General features: G+C 39.7%; 2 protein-coding genes and 1 long non-coding RNA gene across 3 annotated transcripts; 1 reads left to right on the top strand and 2 right to left on the bottom strand.

The window, feature by feature from the left end:
* Positions 1 to 2,013: 2,013 nt before the first annotated feature.
* Positions 2,014 to 2,459, bottom strand: LOC139195242 (uncharacterized). The gene is made up of 2 exons (XR_011579916.1): positions 2,324 to 2,459; positions 2,014 to 2,178 (listed from the first exon to the last, which is right to left on the bottom strand). It is a non-coding gene; the product is annotated as an uncharacterized lncRNA (long non-coding RNA).
* Positions 2,460 to 2,924: 465 nt separating this feature from the next.
* Positions 2,925 to 10,571, bottom strand: LOC103418184 (uncharacterized). Its single transcript, XM_070820113.1, has 9 exons — positions 10,431 to 10,571; positions 7,956 to 8,060; positions 7,810 to 7,864; positions 7,549 to 7,668; positions 6,567 to 6,751; positions 5,511 to 5,583; positions 5,323 to 5,376; positions 3,606 to 3,749; positions 2,925 to 3,230 (listed from the first exon to the last, which is right to left on the bottom strand). Exons 1-9 carry the CDS (start codon positions 10,569 to 10,571, stop codon positions 3,064 to 3,066), a joined length of 1,044 nt encoding a protein of 347 aa, XP_070676214.1. The 3' UTR covers positions 2,925 to 3,063.
* A 4,914-nt stretch (positions 10,572 to 15,485) lies between these two features.
* On the top strand, positions 15,486 to 20,991 carry LOC139194951 (uncharacterized). Its single transcript, XM_070820112.1, has 6 exons — positions 15,486 to 16,542; positions 17,704 to 19,096; positions 19,312 to 19,400; positions 19,973 to 20,608; positions 20,724 to 20,772; positions 20,895 to 20,991. The coding sequence occupies exons 1-6, from the start codon at positions 15,486 to 15,488 to the stop codon at positions 20,989 to 20,991; spliced, it is 3,321 nt and encodes a 1,106-aa protein (XP_070676213.1).
* Positions 20,992 to 21,591: the final 600 nt, after the last annotated feature.

Here is a 21,591-nt window from a genome sequence, read left to right as displayed (position 1 = left end):
CAAATTAATCTTCAAATTTCAAAGTGAATTTCGTGGATTGAATGCATCTAAGTCAGAAGTTGATGTGATAGTAATATACAGCGCAATAAACGATAAGATTTTGCATGATAAATTATAGGTATTGGTGGTTAATAAATTGGGATTAAGTTTAGGATTATTTCATACGATGCAAACACGATACATTTATGGTAAATGAACATTAGAGAATGTAATGCATTATAACAAGACCTTAGTACTACAGTCTAGTGGTATTCTTCTTCATTTGTAAATTAAAGATCTTACGTTCGAATTTTAAAAATAGAGAGTTCGCATAGATGAGTTCAGCTCCAAGCCCTAGAAAGATAATTTTATTTAATTTTTTTAAAAGGGAATCAGTTGGTGATTTCGTTATAGCAGTCTACCATTCTGAGGGTTGGGAAGACTCGCAGAGGTATTTCAGTTTCCCTCTGGAAAGTTAATTGACTGTGTTATTGGGCAATTTGATCCGGTACAATCAGTTGGAGATGATTGTCAGATAGACGAATTGGAAACACAACGTTTTCATTTTTTTTTAAATTGTAGAATTAAATCAGATCGGATCACAATTTTTAAATTCGAAAGTTTAAAAATATTTCAATTCGTAGTAATCTCAGAAATTTTGAAACATGATTTAGAAATTCATTTCTTTTACAAGTTTTTAGATATTCTTGAACACTTTCGTGCTTACAAATTTATTGTTATTTCCCAATATTTGGTATACTGTATATGCTTATATATAAATCCAGTTTATTTTGTCATATATGCTTGATTTTTTAATATATAAGTGTATGATTAACATAAAAAAAAATAAAGAAAGTGCATTCCAAATTAACATTAAAATACAAAACTTGACTGCAAAACATAATTTTTGTAAATAAATATAAAAAACCGGAATATTTTGGAACGTTTCATACTCATTTTGGATAAATATTCGATTTTTTCTTTTTGTTTGCAGCCTTCCTAAGATGTTGCTAGAAATTTGTACCCGTGCGATGCTACGGGATTGAAAATCATATGAAATATTTTATAGCTTCAATTTTCATAAATAATGTTTGAGTGAAAAACAAAGAATTACGAATGGCAACCCAAATTAATTCAAACGAAATCTACACCCAAGTAAGAGATCAAACGAAATATGCACAACCCAAATGAAGAGATCAAACTCTAATTCTATCAAAAACTTTCTTTCTGGCACCCTATCCATTCTGTCAGCAACCGATACAGAAACAAATAAGTCCATCAAACAGAAATAAAGCCAAGAAGTGTATGTACACAACACAAATCAACCTAATCAGCGAACTTTATTTAAATAGAACCAAATAAGTCATTGAACCCTCACTTCACCATTCTAATTTTTTCCATATCTCTCTGTGTATATATGAGGGTAGACATTCAACCCTCACTTCTTTATTTTTTGAGAGTTCTGCATACTAATTGGAGGAAACCAAGGAATTCAAAGCTTTTCCAGACCTCGGTTTATATTTTGAGGGAATTTAATGTGTTCTTGGAAATTGGTAAAAGGGAATGTGGAGGAATAGGGGAAGAGTCCACTGTCTCTCAAGCTCTTCCCTTTGAATTGTTGTAAAAGAGACTCTCACATCCACCATTCCCCCCATTTCAATTCAAAAAATTTTAATTAAAAATTTTAAGAAGAAACTCAACAGAAAATCACTAAATAGTTCAATAAATTTGGAATCTTTGTTATTTTCCTGAAGAAAAAAAGGTGGAAACTTTACCTGAGGAACTGAAAGCCAAGCTGTGATGGGAGCAAGGCAAATGGTGCTGCAAATGTTATGGAGGGTCAGAATAAAAACTGATAGAATTGAATAAATCAATCAAAAAACTCAAGATGTGATCAACCTGTTCATTGGTGACCTGCATCCACACAAAAACCATACAAAAAAATCGCCAATTAGATTCGATAGCATACCACAATGTCATGAGGCAAAATTAATTGTAATCACGAAATTAGCCACCTGAAATCTGCCGGACAACTCACCAGGAAACCCAACTTTTTATGGGTTTGAATTTTCCCTTATCCGAAACGGATTCATCTAAAACACAAAGTTAGACGGGCTAATCCCTTCACTAGACTGTGATTTAACAGAGGTCCACAATCTCTCCAACAGTGCCTCTGCATTGCTACTTGTTTCCTAGGTCCTGAACTTGAAAATCCCCAAATGGGCAAATCCAAATTTTATCATCAAAACCAAAATTATAGTAAAAAAAAAAAAAAATTATTTTTCCGAAACCCTTCTAAAGGGCAGAAAGAGAGAGCAAATACAATTTAAGTTCGGAAACCTACAGAGGGGTTTCGGAGGAGGAGCAAAGATGAGGAGAGGTGCGACCACCATGAAGACTCCAGGTTAGTCATCTTGGATTCAGTTTGCAGCATAATTGTTGTTGCTTGCCGTGATTCACCTATCATTGTCTGGCGAGCGAAAACCCTGCAAAGACCAACAATCCCAAAAAATTAGTATATATCACTCCCTGCAAAACTCCAAAATCAGAAAATTGGAAAAATAAAATTTGATAACATTATACCTAAAGAAACCCCAAATTTCCAGTCAAAGGGAAATTAATACAATCTCTGCAAAAAATAATCAGGAGACAAAAACTCAAATCCCGAAAAAAAGAATCAGTAAATTAATCATATAAATTGTGATTTGGAAGAAAATTTAGGAGGGTAAGTCTGAAACGCACTGAGAGGCAAGCCTTGTATTTTTGCAATCCTTGTCCCATTGGCCCCTCACAAACTTCTCCGAGTACGATCCTACCTTTAACTTGATTCGAAGGAAGGGCATTGAATGTTGACTCAACAAAATTTTGCAAGTAATGAAGTCGCGTAACAAATTTCACCTCAAAAGTTAAAAGGCACCAAGGTAAATAAGGAAAATTCAAACCAGTAACCACAGCAATCTGAGAAGTGTATTTTAGATTAGAGAACAGTCATACATTTTCTAGCAGCCATCTCTAGTCTACCGAAAATATCGAATTTGACTGAAGCAATCATCAACACACAATTTTCAGTAGAATTAAACCAGTTTAACTCTTTGGATCATCACCAATTCCATTGTTCACTGGATCCTCCTTGTCAAAATTTGATTGAGGAAAGTGTATGCTGCACCGAGAGAGCTTCTTTGGACTGCTAGATGTCCTCTTGTTCAATGAGCTGGTATACATCTCGAATGTGTGAGTATCCATAATAAAAACTGCACATGGTATCCATGACAAAATCAGCTTCAACAATTTAGTCCAAAGTCCAAATAGTCAAATGATGCACATGAATAAAGGTCGTACCCAGTGCACAAGGCTCCCGCTTTATGCAGGGTCTGGGAGAGGTGAATGTCGGCTAGCCTTACCCCCATTTATGGAGAGGCTGCTCCCAAGTCTCAAACCCGAGACCTACCGCTCATGGGCGAAGGCACTTGCCATCACACCAAGTGCGACCTCTAAATGATGCACATGAATGTTGAAGAAAAATAAAAGTAAGGAGGTTGATATATAAAACTCAACGCTCAGAGAAGAACAAACAATATATTTCATAAAATCCACAAAATCCTATACATGGAAATGTAAATACCTACCACTTTGTTTTGATTCTTTGGCAGAATCACTAATAGCATCCAGCCTTTTCTTGCTTGGAGATGCACAACTCAGCTGCTCATTATGTGGGGTGACTGGAAAACCAGTAGTCTCACCATTACTGACAATATTAATGCTCGAATCCTCTTCATTGGAAAACAATGCAAGAATTCACCAAATCAAAAAACGAAAAATTGATCGCAGCAAAAAGTGCGGGATTTATTTTATCAAGCCTATGCATAAAAATATACACAATATTTCCAACCATATAATTCCCACTAATACGATAATATCAACAGACTTAGTCAAGTTGAACGTTTATTCTTCTAATCAGTTTATTAGAATTAAAAAACATCTAGAACTTTGCTTTATCCAAGATCTGTGTGTATGCATAGTTAAATACATACACACACAAAAATTAAAAGAATAAAGGAAGACAGAAAACTGAGAACTGTATGTACACTAAGATGCATGTCAAGTATGATTGATGAAAGAGATGCTCTTTTTTCTTTTCTTTTGACAAAGTAACTAATGTGATTAGAAAACTAATTTAAATGGTTGAAATGCTCTTATCAAACTTTATATCAGTTTCAGCCTCAATTCACATGATTGTGGGCATGCAAACATCGTGGCCTTGAATTTAAAAAACCTTAATCAATGCGGTGCATACTCAGAAATATGGAAAGTTCAAAAGAATATTATATTTTAGAAACTTGTGTTCGAATTTCAGAGTCAATATAACAAAGTGAACCTTGAATACAATAATTTAAAACAGAGAATAAAATGTACAACAACAACAACAACAACAACAAAGCCTTTTCCCACTAAGTGGGGTCGGCTATATGAATCCTAGAACGCCATTGCGCTCGGTTTTGTGTCATGTCCTCCGTTAGATCCAAGTACTCAAGTCTTTTCTTAGGGTCTCTTCCAAAGTTTTCCTAGGTCTTCCTCTACCCCTTCGGCCCTGAACCTCTGTCCCGTAGTCACAAAACAGAGAATAAAATGTATCTAAAAAAAAGTAACTGATGAAAAAAAAGAAGAAATATGCATGAACCTTGGAAGAGAGAATAACATATTGATGAATATGAGTAGGCAAAACATAAGAGGGGAAAAAAATAGACAGAACTATTAGTATATATACAATTCTTAGTTTACTTATCTTACTAATAAAATATAAATACGTTAATTAATACTTTTACTTATCTCACTAGGAAAATGTACCTCATTTCACTATTCATTTGAACTTTGTCTCTCTCCCTCTCTCTCTCCTTCCATTTGTGAGCTTTTCTGCTTGGTGGGTTTTGCAGCATCAGTTAAAGACTCAAACTTTGGCTCTCTTTCTCTCTCTCTCTCCCCCCTTCCATTTGTTAGTTTTTCTGTTTGGTGGGTTCTATAGCATCAGTTAAAGACTCAAACTTGGCTGCCGGTTTCTTTACTGCAGAGTTTGTTTGTTTGTGTTCTCGGGAGGTGCAATTCTCTTCCTTTTCAACATATTAAGATGAAAAGTTTGTTTCTTGAACTTCGTTTTGCTGAATTTTAGATGGATTTATTGCATAATTTCTGTTTTTGTTTTACATTTGTTGTTTTCTGCTCTGAATTTGATATGACTTTACTCACCTTGAGACTTAAAATTATTGTATAATTATAAAATAACTAAACTAAACTAAACTATAAATTGAAACTTTCAATTGAATAATCCCAGAATTTTAAATTACTTACCTTGAGAACAGAGGATTTTGCAGCCTACAAACAAACTCCCAAAATCTGAAAAACCTACGAACCCAAAATCACAAAAACACAAGACCTAAAACACGGGATAACATTTTCTCAGCTACCGAGCAAAAAATTACTAATCCAAAACCAAAATAAAAAAATCCCAATAACTTACGGCTTGGTGAAGTCCGTACCTTGGATTTTGAGGAAACGCAGAAGAATATAGGTTCTGATGAATCGGCAATGTTCAATATCAGCTTCAGTGACCTGCAATGGATGTGTTGTTACATCATATTCAGTTCCTTGATACTATCTCTAATCTCACCAGACTTGGGACGTATCAATTTCAACAACCTTGCAAAGAAAGCAAATGCATCCGATCAGTCAGATTCAAGCAAAATCAATGCTATTTCTTTTATGGTAACTTTTAGTTTCACCATCGACTAAAAGGTCGTACCCAGTGCACAAAACTCCCGCTTTACGCAGGGTCTGGGAGAGGTGAATGTCGGCTAGCCTTACCCCCATTTATGGAGAGGCTGCTCCCAAGTCTCAAACCCGAGACCTACCGCTCATGGACGAAGGCACTACCATTTGAGAAACACACCCACCAAAATAAATAAAAAACCCAAAAAAAGTGCATATATAAATAGAAATATCGATGGAGATATACAAAAACCTACATGGGCACCTGCCCATCAGGTTGAATTCCATGCTCGAGGCAGTAGAGCTCCCAGCATGAATTGCCCACATGAATTCCAGCATGCTCAATATGAATGCTTATGATTTCTCTCATCTCTCTCTCTTTTCTCTGATAAAAATTGAAACTTTATGAACTGTTTTTTCGATAAAATGGGAATGGACAAAGATTTGAAGTCTGCTGCTTAAAAGGGGGGAAAATATTAAAAGTTTCTCCCCAAAAAACCCCATCTCTGTCATCAAACGAAAACTCCGAAAGCAACAACCCATTTAAAATTGAACCTAAAAAATTAAAAGCTTCTAACATCTAAAATTGAACAGAACACAATCCATACAGTTGCATAAAAAAGTTGTAGATGCAAGATTAGAACAACTCATCGCAAAACTATCCACTTTGAGACCAACAGAGGCGAAGAAAGAAGAGAGAGCAGACGGCTACGAAAGAAGAGATCGAAAAGAAATGGGAATAAAAATCAACCAAAAGCAGTGAAAAGGAACTAAAACATGAAGAGAACACGAAGCAGATTTTGACATGTAATAGGTGTAGAAGGTACCTGTGGTGATGAGGAATAGATGATGATGATCTGGGTTTTTTCAATTGGAAAGATCTTGAGCAAAGTTGCTGGTGAAGAAATCACGGAGGAAGAGATGACAAAGCAAAAAGATTGAAGAGCGCGAAGCAGAGATGGAAGAGAGATGGCGAAAGCTGAGTGCGGGGTCTGAAGAAATGGAGAGATTTCTATTGCCCAGCATGGACAAAAATGTCATTTTACTCTATAATACACACAAAAAGCTAAATTTACATAGCAATTGAAGGGTAGAAATGGAATAACACTGTTACTTCTACAGTACCACATTTTTCTCTTTTAGTATATATTAGCAATGGTGCCCGCGCATTGCTGCGGAATTGAAAATTTTATGTACAATATATTTACAATTTACACATACTATCATAATCAGCATTTAAATGAAATGAATAGTGACTTACTCAATAAGGTCCGAGTATTTTTCACTTAGCTAAGAGTAATGGTTTGCATGAGGAAAGCTGAAGATGGTGACATCAAATTTCTTCCATTGAAGACATGATGGATGTCCATCTGATACACATCAACTTCATGCAACACCAAGAACTCCATCCTCGTTTGCTCTTCCAAATATGACCAACTGCTCCAATGTTTTGCCTGCAAAGAACCTAGAACATCAAATCGATTAATCTTGGACCAAATTAAACAAATTTGAACAACCCCAAAATTTAATTTGTAGCCCAAAAAACCAAAGGAACAGTAATCGTGACATTTGATGAGTACATATATGAAAAATGTACCTGAAGATTGAAACTTTCATCAAATAAATCACAAAAAAAAAAAAAAAAATTAGAGAAACCCAAAATTATAAATTGCATAAAATTAGATCATCCATTTCAGTCATGCGTAAATACACCATCACACATAACAAATTTGCCTATATGACGATGATACACAATGTAATTGTTCAGATTCAAACCACACACAAAGCACTTGTAGCTCCTAAGTATACCTGTATAACATTCTGATGTTTGCTTGTTTACTTTGCCCCTGGAGTCCTGACTAATGTGATCTCCTTCAGTGGTGCATGAGTTTTTTTCTCCAAAGTTGCTTCCTTCAACATCCCTCTTTCCTAAAAAAAAAAAAGCCAAAACATATCATATTAAGCATCAACGCTACTAATACTTATTAAAGAAATTGGTCACAACAGGTTTCACATACATCAATTCTAAACCTAAAAGGCTTCAGATTTGTAGGCTTTGGTTTCCTATACTTCTCCCCATGAGCATTGCTGGCAACAGATGTGGAGTTTTCTTTCTGAATCTTATCTGCTTGATTGACTTGCATCATTGTTCAAGCATTAACAGGCATAAAAAACCGCAAGGGAGAAATGAACAAACATAAACACTACATAGATACGTTATTCCCATATACTTTGTAGCCTTCTTCAAGGCCTGGAATTATACTACTTGTTGATGCACAAAACTGGAGAGGTCTTGGAACAACGTAAATCCGACCGTGAATCTGCAAGAAAGTAAATAACACAAGATGTATTGTGGTTCACCCTAAGGTTTGGGCTACGTCCACACTAATATTGTATTTCTGAGGGGGAGAGAGCTCTGAATATGAGAATGAGAGCTTTGAGAGAGCTTAGAGCTTAGGGGATGTGAGGAGGCTTCTCATGGCCTAGGAATTGGCCTCCTTAATGAGGAGAGTGAAGGGTTCTTTTATAGAATAATGGCTCATCGCTTATTACAGATTTGCCCATTCCTTTATTACATAATTACATTTGAGTCTCTCGAGTATTTATACGATATCTAAATACGGAAGCCCTAAGTATGGTACAAACAGTAGTCCCCCAAGTCTTCAGTCAAGAGAGTCTTTTGGCTGGAGACTTGAAACTCAGTCCATGTATGAGCCGAAGTAACTAGATGTCATCTAGGACTGATACTCGATATGAGGCGGTGCTCAATTTGAAATAATGCTCAACTAGAAGTAGCACATGTTGCGAGGCTGCTCGGCTTGTGGCTTATGTTGCCTTGGTTGGTTTGGCTTGTGGTGTCGAAGGTAAGGGAGTCCCTTTTATAGAATAAGGGCTCACTCTTCAATAAAAAAAATGATGGGTTAGAGTTGGTGCTCGCGGCGAGACGGTTGCTCAGCAGGCGGCGATACTCTCTAATGATAGTGAGGAAGTCACTTTTATAGAATAAGGGCTCGCTCCTCAATACATAAGTGATGGGTTAAGAGTGATGCTCGCGACGAGGCGGTTGCTCAGCTGGCGACGATGCTCTTCTAATGAAGGTGAGGGAGTCCCTTTTATAAAATAAGGGCTCGCTCCTCAGTACATGAATAATAGGCGCTCTCTAATGAAAGTGAGGGAGTCATTTTTATAAAATAAGGGATCGCTCCTCAATACATAATGGGCTAGAGTTCCCCAAGTATTTTTCATGAGACCCAATTGAGGCCCAATGTATGGTACATAATGTAGTCCCCCAAGTCTTCGATCAATAGAGTATGTTGGCTGGAGACTTCAAATCGAATCCATGTATAGGTCGAAGTGGCGGTTGTTCGAATGCGGTATTTGTATACCCTGCACTGAAGCTTTTTAGGTGAAGCTTTGAAGTGAAGCTTTGAAGCTAGAGCTCTGTAAATGAAGCTTTTGAAGCTAGAGCTATGTAAATGAAGCTTTTGAAGCTAGATTGACATGAGTGATGCTCATGAATGTTTATGTTGATTGACATGAGTAATGCTCATAGATGTTGACATGAGTGATGCTCATGAATGTTGACATGAATGATGCTCATGAATGTTGACATGAATCATGGTGATGAATGTTTATGTATGATTGTCATGAGTGATGCTCATGAATGTTTATGTATGAATGACATGAGTGATGCTCATGTATAATTTTGGAGTACTGAGCGTACTTTTAATCACCTGGTTGGTGATAATAGCGGCAGAGTGCCGAATAAATTTGGAAGTATTGGGCGTACTTTTAATTACCTGGTTGGTTATAATAGCGGCAGGGTGCCGAATAAATTTTGAAGTACTGGGCGTATTTTTGATCACCTGGTTGGCGATAATAGCGGCAGGGTGCCAAATAATTTTTTGTAGTACTGGGCGTACTTTTGGTCACCTGGTTGGTGCTATTTTGAGCTTATGGACCTTCGCCCTCCACACAACATTCCAGCCCATTTATTTTGGGCTTTGCTATTTTTTTTTATTATTATTATTACCCTCTGATGGGGTTTATATAGATGTCTCCGAAAGATAAGAAAAATAAATTACATGTTTTCAGCATGTTGATGGGCATATTCTGGTCCAACAGAAAGTGGAGACGGGGAACCTTGGTAGGCATCTTCTTATCTTTAATCATGTTATCATGTGGGATAGTGGAATAGTGGAGCATCTTCTTTTCGGCTTTTCCTTTTCTGCTTTCTTTTGCTTTTACTTTCTCTTTTCTACTTTTTTTTTTCTGTAGCTTTACTGGTGGTCTCCCTTTTCTTTTTCTTTCTCTTTCTCTTTTGCATTGTCCCCCATGTGTTCCCCCATGATTATCCTCGTTGGCCTCCACATGCATGCTCACTTCCCTCACGTGTAGCTTACCACCTTCGATCCTCTCTTTCCACTGCACCATTCTCATTCAGTCTCTGTCTCTATCTGGCTGGACTTGAGAGCGTGTTGTTCGTTGGTGAGCTGGAGATTGCCGTTAACGAAGGCGAGCATGCCGCCGGAGGGGCCAGAGGGCTGGCAATCGACGATGGTGATGTTGTGCTGGCACTGGCTTTTGGATCACGTTTAGAACCCTCTGAAATCTTAAAAAGCTTCCATTGCATGACATACTCATATTCGTCAGCCAATGTCTTGCGATTGCCCTTCCCTCATCAGATAAACCTCTGAATTCACATCCAGGTGCATGAACATCTCGCAAGTCTCACTCTTTGCTTCTACTCGAGTAACTTTATCGAACTTTTCGCCATCTGGGTTCAATCGCAGAATCTGAAATATGTCCTCGAACAAACGATCAACCATCATTGTCGATTTGAACGCTGGGTGCTGTTTCGCTACAGAACGACGGTGTTTCGAGTAGTGGGTCGACTATGGGGCTTGCTAGCTTGCTGGAGACTGGATTATAAGTGAGACGTTGAGAGAGTTGGAATGAAGAAGATGCGGAGCTGTTGAGTCCGACCCCAATCAAAACACCGTCGCTTCTTTCGTACGGGATGATTCAGTGAGTCGAGAGGCTCGGGGGTGAGTTGTTCCTGCAGAGCCTGAGTGACCGAGTCAGTGAGCTCGAGTTGCGGTTCGATCGGCCGGCGAATGAGAATTCGGAGAATGGTGGGGCTCCGCCGGTTTTCGGGTCGCGGATCAACGGCTGTAACCTGAGAGCAGTTGGAGAAAGGTACCCAATGTCGGGAAAGCATCTGCATTTTCGAAACTCAGAAATGGAGATTTGAGAGTGAAATGCAAAGAGAGAGAAGAAAGATTGAATTTTTTTCTGTTTCTGGGTTTTTTTAGGAAAGCTTTGGGTTCATGGGTTTTTGTAGATTTTGCAGATTATGCAGATTCATGGTGAAGGTGAAAAAATGAAAGAGAACCGACATAGTTTTTCGTGTCGTTTCCCACAGACGGCGCCAAATGTTGATGCACAAAACCGGAAGGGTCTTGGAACAACGTAAATCTGACCGTGAATCTGCAAGAAAGTAAATAACACAAGATGTATCGTGGTTCACCCCAAGGTTTAGGCTACGTCCACACTGATATTGTATTTCTGAGGGAGAGAGAGCTCTGAATATGAGAGTGAGAGCTTTGAGAGAGCTTAGAGCTTAGGGGATGTGAGGAGGCTTCTCATGGCCTAGGAATTGGCCTCCTTAATGAGGAGAGTGAGAGGTCATTTTATAGAATAAGGGCTCCTCATTTATTACATATTTGCCCCTTCCTTTATTACATAATTACATTTGAATCTCCCGAGTATTTATACGAGATCTAAATATGGAGGCCCTAAGTATGGTACAAACACAACTATTTTTTCCCCACTAATAGCTCTTATTTACATCTTTACTGGATTTGCATCACTTCTTTTATATTAATAAAATTAGAGGATTGCACATGCTTCTTTTTGGACGCCAAAACATTTTTTTTTCCAATTATTCTAGTTCCTTGTGGTTGAATGGGATTCTAAGCTTCAGATTTCGAAAACGGAGAGTTTCGAAAAATCTCAGAGCCAGCACCAATGAGCTTTAAACAGAACAGATGAGAGCTAATGAGATAGAGCTAAGCTACTTCACCACTTTTATAAGTCCACGTCTCCACCCAAGCCTAGACATCCCAACATTGCCCAGATATGTGTCCCATCTTGACCTGCAAGATTTACACAGAATTGCAAAATTGGAAGAGGTTTAAGCATGAACCGATTGTAAAACGCAAAACTTTATAGCAGCTAATTGGGTTGCAAGCGAGCACTAACCATCATGAATAAAAAGTGGGTACACAAAATTGGCAAGAGATAAACTTGTTTCCTGAAACGCAGCTATGAGTGACGGCGATCAATCTCTCCATTTATTACACAATTAAACTTGAACCTATGCATAACCAAGGTTTGGAAACCTATTGAAATTAGGAATAGGCCCTTGTAAGTTGCAGTTCCTCAAACTCCTGAAAGAATCAACAAAAACACAAAGATATTCAATGTTGACATGATTCGTTGTGTTAAATATTAAGAGCTACTTCTCGATTGTCATTCCAAACAACTAGCACCATCACCTAATGTGATATAACATCAGATAGAAACGGGAGATGTTCCCTGCACAGTGGTTGGAAATGTGTTTCCCAACAAAAACTATGATTCCCTCTATTGTTGCTATGGTTAATCACAAATCTTTTGGATTTACACCTCCGTAGTTGGAGCTTTAAATCTGATGTATGAAAAAATGGAGATTTAAAGCTCTTACAACTTACCAAAAGACATAGAATCATAAGCAGCACTTACAACTTGAACAGTTTAGACATGTTGCTATACGAATCTGGAATTGTAATCCCACCAAAGTTGTTGTTGTCAACTTGACTGCAAAACAAATAAGATTATAGGGCTAAGAAACTTGATATCCCTCAAATTATGTTGTAGAAAAAGGAAAGTCTAAAGAATTGTTCCCAACGGTACGAAAATGCAAGAAAGGAAAGGATGAAAACATAATTAAGGCACAAATTTATGTTCCGAAGTAAGAAAACATACAGCATTAATAAGCTTGGCAACTCCGAGAACCCTGGCAGAAGATACCCAGATAAGTTGTTGTTGTCAAGAAGATTGCAAAAAGGTATTGATCTGTAATGTGATTTGTTTTCTTTTCAGTGGACATCTGATTAGAGTTAGAGTTTTTCTTCTTTTTTTACTTTACGTTAGAATATAGGGGTTGATCTATGACATCTACCAACTGATAATATATACATGCTCTAACCCAAGAATAAAATAAGAACATACAGTGTTGTGAGCTGCAGAGCCACCATACTGCTGCGCAAGAGCATCTCACATGCTCTGGTACATATCTATTCAAGCTGCAGCAACAATGCTATCAGGATTACACAACAATAATTATTTGAATATTAGAAAGAAATCAAACAAACAAAATGATTACCTTCCCCTGAAGAGAGAGGTGAGAAGCCTCGAAAGTAATAACCAAAATGTTGACTCTGAAAAGCTAGAAAACTTCCATGCGAAGAAGGCGGCTTTTCTAAGAGACGGGGAGGAGCTACAGAGCCATAGGAGAGTTGTTGTTGAAGATTTCCAAGATGCAGAAGCCCTCTGCAAGCTTGCCTCTTCTGAGGAGCATGGTTGGAAAGTGGAATTTTTAATAAATGATGATAACTCTGGCAATTTCAAAAGGGAAGTAGAGGGTGGGGATAGAGGTTACTCCAGAAAAGGAAAAAGTGCTCAAGGAGCATTAGGTCACTCTAGAGAAGAGAAGGAAGAAGTGCTGAAGCAAGCAGCATTAAGTAAGAGTGCTATTTTAAATATTTTAAATTAGGCGAATGTGGATGCACGTAAAAACGTTTTGCCTCTTAGATAAATAAATTAGGCAAACGTGGACGCACGTAAAACCGTTTATGCTATTTGCTTTCTATATATATATATATATGAATTAATATAAAATAGAGTGGTTTAATGAATGGGTTTCGCAAAACATTGTTCAAACTAAAAGTAGTTTAACAAGCGTGGAACCATGGCAGAATGGGTTTCGCAAAACATTGTTCAAACTAAAAGTAGTTTAACAAGCGTGGAACCATGGCAGCATGAGCTGCGTGACAATTGTAAACCAAAGAAATTAGGAATGGCACACTGCTCAGCTCCAATAAATTGAACAAACAATCTTAATTACGTATTGAGCTAAAGATATTTATCAACCCAGCTGAGGTGAGGGATCAAAAAGTATCACACGCTCTCTTAACGTTATTTATAAATGAAATGGTTTTGTAAAACGAAACAGAAAATTACAAACAAACAAATAGGAAAACTATTCTTCTGAACCAAACAATCATTTACTTTTTCTAAAATAAAAAATTCTTATTTAGAAGGATCAATAAGGCTTTGTTGTTGTAATTTTTGTTAAAAAGTGAAAGATGGTTGCAGTCCTAATTCTATTAAACTGTGATTTTTATAAATCCTAATAGATTATTAATCGTATTACTTGGAAAACAAGGATAAATAATCATGAGAATTACATGACACGCACAACTCCCGGACCCAATTTATATCCTCATATCTTCTTCTCCAACAAATAAAGATCCACAATTCCTACTCCAACCGCCACCCAACGGAGAGGGACATAATTTGAATTTGAGATTTAGAGATGAAGAATCTGGCCAGGCAGCATTGTTTCTTTTCCTTCACTGACAAGGGTGGTTGGTGTCGCTCCTCCTCCGCAAATCCACCTCGCAACAAGATTCATAGCGTCCAAGGTGGCTGACGCCGCCGCTAAGCCTCAGATTATGGCTTCCTCCTACTCCTCCTCCTCCTTCTACAGCTACCCGTGCCTCGATATCTTTTTCAAGGTGCGACCACCACCAGCATCTGCCGCCCGTACTTCCCACACTAACACTGCCCTCATCAACTCTCTCGAGCAACGGCTCCCATTCGCCTGGTCCCACAACCCCCTCACCACCCTCAAGCTTATCTTCAACCTCTCCACAAATCACTTCTCTCCGGAAGCCTCGTCCGCGGCCACGTCTTGGCTCCACCACAACCACCCCAGAACTCTGGCGCATAACCTTGACTCTTTCGGGGGATTGTACGCCATTGTCGAGATTCTCTACAGCCTTCTCCTTCCGCAGGACCAGCAGGAGACGGAGGTGGAGGAGATGGAGGAGAAACACCGCCAGAGATACGACCGCGATCCGCATTACAAGTCCTTGCACGACCGCGCTATGGATATTTTCGTGGAGCGGCTCAAGTCCGATATTCAAAAGATGCAGCAGAACAAATTTGGAACTCAAGCCTTCTGATTATTTAACTGATGACGACGATCATGACGAGGATGATTCTCGGGAACATGATTCTGTTATACGTCCTATTGATGCTGATGCTTTTGCTGATCTCTACGTCTCCGAGGCCGCAGACTGTTTCCTCACCACATTCCCCTCCGACGCTGTTGAGAAGTCAATGATATCAAGATCCCTGATATCTTAGCTTAGAATAGGAAACAAAGTCTGTAATTGATTTGTACAAAATCTTCCTTTTTTGTATAGCTAAATTGTAGGCTAGGTTAATTCTCTTCCAAGAGAATGAGTCTGTATAAAAGGCCTTTTGTATCCTTTTCAATTTAATTCAAAATAATCAAATATATTTTTACATGGTATCAAGAGCTAGGTCGAAACCCTAGTTCTTTTTCTGCTGTTGTTTCTCTTTGCCGCTGTTCATCACAAGCAGCGTGTTTTTTTTTTCGTTGATCATTAGCCATGGCCGATGATCGAACTTCGAGCGAAAGCAAGCCTGATGCTTCCAATCCACTATTCATTCATCATTCAGACCACCCAGCTATGGTGCTGGTCTCGAAACCCCTTAATGGGGACAACTATTCCACCTGGTCCCGAGCCATGAAGATTTCCTTGAGTGCTAAAAACAAGATTGGTTTTGTTGACGGCACTGTTCCACAACCACCAGCAAAAACCCAACCGAACGATCATGCTGCATGGAAGAGATGCAACGACATGATTGTTGCCTGGATCATCAACTCAATCGATTCAGATATTTCAGACAACATTCTCTACATGACTGGTGCTCATGAGATTTGGGACGAATTGGAAGAGCGATACTCCCAAAGTAATGCTCCTCGGATTTTTCAATTACAGCGGGATATTTCGTGTCTTTCTCAAGATCAACTTTCTATTGCAGCCTACTATACCAAGTTGAAGAGTCTGTGGGACGAGTTGTCTTCCTACAATGATTCATCCTCATGCACATGTGGTGCTCAAAATGAAAGGAATAGGTTGATACAGTTCCTTATGGGACTCAATGATTCATATAGTGCTGTTCGAGGACAAATCCTCTTGATGAATCCCTTGCCTACTGTACGTCAAGCTTACTCCTCAATCTCACAGGAGGAGAAACAGCGCTCCTTGAGCCTTTCTCGCACCACTACTGCAACAGCAGCCATGGCAGTTCGCCAGGGCCACCATTCCAAGTCCTCAGGCTCTTCCACTCGTAAACCCATGCATTGTACGCACTGCGATCAAGATTACCACACTATTGATACTTGCTATCAGTTGCATGGATATCCACCTGGGCATCGTCTTCATAAAACCAACAAATCCAATCCCCGTGGTGGGAATCGCTCCAAGCGAGACACCGGCTCATCGTCAGCTCACATAGTTTCCTCTGAAGGACCTTCTGTGCAAGAGATGCAGTCTGTGATGTCAGGTTTATCAGATTCTCAATTTCAACAAATTCTCAGTATTATGAATGGCAAAGATGCATTTGCAGCCCCACAAGCCAATGCTGCCACCACTACCAAAGGTTTGTCAAAAAATCCTTCGCATCTCCATCGATGGATTATCGATAGTGGTGCGACGGACCATATCACCTCCTCACCGAAACTGCTCACTCATAGTGTGAAAAATACTAATATGCTGCCAGTTTTATTGCCCAGTGGAGAACAAGCATCTATTGTATCAACTGGAGATTTACCTTTGAGTTCTACCTTTTTGCTACGAGATGTGTTGTGTGTGCCTACTTTTAATGTAGATTTGATGTCAGTAAGTCGAATTACTGGAGGATTAAATTGTTCCGTCACCTTTTTTCCCACTTGGTGTATTTTGCAGGACCTGACCACGAAGAGGACGATTGGTTTGGGTAAGCAACGAGGAGGACTCTACTATTTGGTGGCATTGGCTCCTGTCCAAGATGGCACTTCGAGGCGTTTCTGCAATATCGTTCTATCACCTACAGAGTTGTGGCATCGACGTTTAGGTCATTTGTCATCATCTAGATTAGATTTTATGTCCAAAAACATGTTACATTTTCCTTTTCAGTCTAATAATGCTTGCGATGTTTGTCCATTAGCCAAGCAAAGTCGTTTACCTTTTGGTGTTAGTACCATTTCAACCAAGAAACCTTTTGATCTAATTCATTGTGATATTTGGGGTTCTTATAAAATTGCCTCTACTTGTGGAGCCAAATATTTTTTGACTATAGTAGATGATTATTCTCGTTTCACATGGATCTTTCTTATGCATCACAAAAATGAGACCCAACACCTCCTTAAGAATTTTTTCTCTTATGTTCGTACTCAATTTAATACACTTGTTTGTCAAATCCGTGTGGACAATGGAGGTGAGTTTTTCTCCCTTCGTGATTTTTTCCAAGAACACGGTGTCATATACCAACACTCTTGCGTTTATACGCCCCAACAAAATGGGGTTGTAGAACGCAAGCATCGTCACATCCTTGAAACAGCCTGTAGTTTGCGTTTTCAAGCCAACCTCCCACTTCGTTTTTGGGGTGAATGTGTGCTCACAGCAGTTCACCTTATTAATCGTCTCCCTACCAAAGTTCTTTCCAACACTACACCTTTTGAACGTTTCTATTCCACATCCCCTACCTATTCCCACTTACGAGTCTTTGGATGTCTTGCCTATGCCACAAATACTCACATTTCTCATAAGTGTGTTTTTCTAGGGTATCCTGTTGGCCAAAAAGCCTATAAACTCTACGACCTCACCACCCATAAGTTTTTTACAAGCCGTGATGTTATTTTCCACGAGCATATTTTCCCTTACCAACATCAATCCCCATCCGATGACCAACCAGGACCTGTCTTACCTCAACCCCTTCTTGACTACACTGATCATTCCGCACCCATTGTTTCTCCCGTGTCACCTGTTGAGTCTTTTCCTCCCGCGTCTGATGCTACATCTCCCTCTGTACCTGATCCTGCCATATCAGCGCTCCCAGCGCCCGTGCCTCCAGCACCTTCCGTGCCCTCTGCACCCGTGCTTCGCCACTCTGACCGTCGCTCAGCTCCTCCCGCTCGCTTCAGTGATTATGTTTGCCCTACTTTGCCTTCTACCCAACCAATCGATTCATCATCTTCGTCGACAGGTCCTACCACCGGTACAAGGTATCCTCTTGCTAATTTTCTCACTTATCATCGTTTCTCACCTCAACAAAAATCTTTCCTTGCTTCTATCAGTCGGCAGGTCGAACCTCACACTTATGCTCAGGCTGCTCTTCATTCCCATTGGCATGCTGCCATGGACTCTGAACTCCGTGCTTTGGAGGCCACTAATACTTGGACACTCACTCCTCTCCCTGTCGGCAAAACTCCCATTGGTTGTCGTTGGGTTTATAAGATCAAACATCGTTCTGATGGTTCTATTGAACGTTATAAGGCTCGCCTTGTAGCCAAGGGTTACACTCAACTTGAAGGTGTTGATTATCACGATACCTTCTCCCCTACTGCTAAGATGGTCACTGTTCGTTGTTTGTTAGCCCTCGCTGCTGCCCGCAACTGGTCTCTCCACCAACTTGATGTCCACAACGCCTTTCTTCATGGTGATCTTCATGAAGAAATCTATATGACCCTTCCTCCTGGTCTTCGGCGACAGGGGGAGAATATCGTGTGTCGCCTTAATAAATCCCTCTACGGCTTGAAACAAGCGTCCCGGCAATGGTTTGCAAAGTTTTCAGAAGCAATTAAATCCGCTGGTTATATCCAATCAAAGGCAGATTATTCTTTGTTTACGAGGCAGCAAGGGCAATCCTTTATAGCCCTCCTGATCTATGTTGACGATATTTTGATCACTGGCAATGATCATGAAGGAATTAATGCTCTTAAAAGATTTCTTCATGGTCACTTCAAAATCAAGGACCTTGGTAACTTGAAGTACTTTATGGGAATAGAGGTTTCTCAGTCAAAGAAAGGGATCTTTATTTCTCAGCGAAAATACGCTTTAGAAATTTTGAAAGATAGTGGTCTTTTGGGAGCTCGCCCAGTGGAGTTTCCTATGGAGCAGAATGTTAAACTTTCTAACACTGGTGAGTTGCTTAAAGATCCGGCAAAGTATAGAAGGTTGGTTGGTCGATTGATCTATTTAACTATTACAAGGCCAGACATCACTTATCCCGTGCATGTGTTGAGCCGATTCATGCATGAACCACGACAACCGCACATGGAAGCAGCTCTCCGAATCCTGAAATACTTGAAGAGTACGCCTGGATAGGGTTTGTTTTTCTCTTCTCAAAACAACTTAAACTTAAGTGCATATTGTGATTCAAACTGGGCAGGATGTCCTACGACACGAAGGTCAACTACAGGTTATTGCGTCTTTTTGGGTTCTTCGTTGATCTCTTGGAGGTCAAAGAGACAAAAGACCGTTTCTTTATCATCAGCAGAGGCCGAATATAGAGCCATGACTGGAACTTGTTGTGAACTGTCATGGCTTCAATATCTTCTGAAGGATCTAGGTTTGCTTCACCCAAAACCGGCCTTGCTACATTGTGACAACAAAGCGGCGCTCCATATAGCTGCTAATCCAGTTTTTCATGAACGAACTAGACATATAGAGATTGATTGTCATTTTATTCGAGACAAGATACAAGATGGTTCGGTTGTCACAAGATACATTCCCTCTTCAAACCAGCTTGCAGATGTTTTCACAAAGGCATTAGGAAAGGAGGCTTTCTTATCCATCATACGCAAGTTGGGAGTTCTCGGCGTTCACTCTCCAACTTGAGGGGGAGTGTTGAGAAGTCAATGATATCAAGATCCCTGATATCTTAGCTTAGAATAGGAAACAAAGTCTGTAATTGATTTGTACAAAATCTTCCTTTTTTGTATAGCTAAATTGTAGGCTAGGTTAATTCTCTTCCAAGAGAATGAGTCTGTATAAAAGGCCTTTTGTATCCTTTTCAATTTAAGTCAAAATAATCAAATATATTTTTACAGACGCCCATGCCATCCGCGCCATTGCGCTTAGCGAAAGCACTGCCAGGCGGCTCTTCTCTTTGGTGTCGCAATCGCAACAACCAGACCAATCATCAAAGGAGGATGATCAGTGGGAGCGGCTGAGGAAGGAGTTCTTGGCGCCCTTGCAGAAGTACAATAAGCGTCAGGGCAGGTTCAACCCGAGACGGTGGGGTGTGGATATTAAATATTTGGAGCAGGTGAAAGCCTCAGCAACAACAGCAAGCAAAGGCAATTTAAGTTTCGTCATAGAGCCCGATGCTTTGCTTCCACATTTTATCATACGATATTTGAAAGATGCGAATGTTGGGGAGGCGGCTGAGCTTCAGTGGAATGCATTGCTGCGCAAGCACAAGGAGGGTGGCAAATTCAGAAACTGCTTCGCTGTATGTAACATGAACAGAATTATGGGCGGGGCTAGGGAATTGACGGCGAGTTTGGGACTTTTTGTGAGTGAACTGAATGAAGAGCCGGCCTGGAAAGGAAAGCTGATCAGTTCCGCTCCTCTTCCGGCTGCTGCCGGGGACGACCACGCTCTGTTATTTCGTCTTCCTCATCTGTATTCAGTACCCTGCAACGATGGGAATGGACGGCCGCCTGGTAGTTCATTTGCGAAAGGTATTTGATTTGATTCTCCAAGTGACTGTCAATGAGAATTTGAAGCCAGATCAGATGATCCAGAAGCTCTTTATCTTCAACTACAACATGGGCTCTGATTTTTTTGATAGCGCAGCCTGGGAGACTCAGTACGAGGCCATAAGGACCATGTTTAAGGACAAAGGGTATGGGATGATGCGGTGCCTCACATTCTGATTTGGGATATTTGGTGCTGGGAATTTCCTTCGATCGCTTTGCCTCGTCCAGGGGTGACGCTATTGGGTGGCTGGTCTAATAATTTGGTCAGGTCCTTCTTGGAGAATGGTGGGGATATTGGCCCGCACCATGTCATGGAAGCAGCCTTCTCGGACAAACAGTTTCAAGCTCTTGCTGTTGTGGACTGATTTGCTCACTTGCTCATCGTGGACTCCGTTGGCAACTTGGCATTGTCATTGGGTTGATGCTCTATGTTCCGTTCGCATTCATCATCTCTTGACATAATTTCCTGTTCTGCTCCGAATTTGAAAACTATTTGGTATATTATGTATTTGGGTATCCCCTAGATTATAATATATGGATGATGAGTATTATGGATTCATTTACTGAAATTAAGCTTATTCAGTTTTTAATTTTTACGTATAATCTTTTAGTTAGGGATGTTATTCCTTTCTTTGTTACAAGTTTGGACCTAATTAATTAAGGAAGCCTATGCCATTTGTTATTCAGTTTTTAATTAAGCTCATTCATTCAGAGGAAACGAAGCCATTGCCATTTGCTTCATATAGCTTCGATCTTCAAACGGAATGGGAATTAGATGTGCGTACAAAAGGGTCTAAATCACTTGAGAATGTGGAAGCATCACAACTTTTTTGGTTAAATACATCACGAGATGCTTTCCCATATTTTCCGCATTCAGTTCTAGCTGGAAGTAATACAAGAGAAAGAGATAGAAATGGACTCCTGGACAGAAAAAAAGAATGAGATTGCTCCCTGAGAGTGCTCTT

Source organism: Malus domestica, chromosome 04, assembly GCF_042453785.1.
Source record: "Malus domestica chromosome 04, GDT2T_hap1".
In the NCBI taxonomy this organism is placed as follows: domain Eukaryota; kingdom Viridiplantae; phylum Streptophyta; class Magnoliopsida; order Rosales; family Rosaceae; genus Malus; species Malus domestica.
This window is presented reverse-complemented; position numbering and strand designations above follow the sequence as displayed.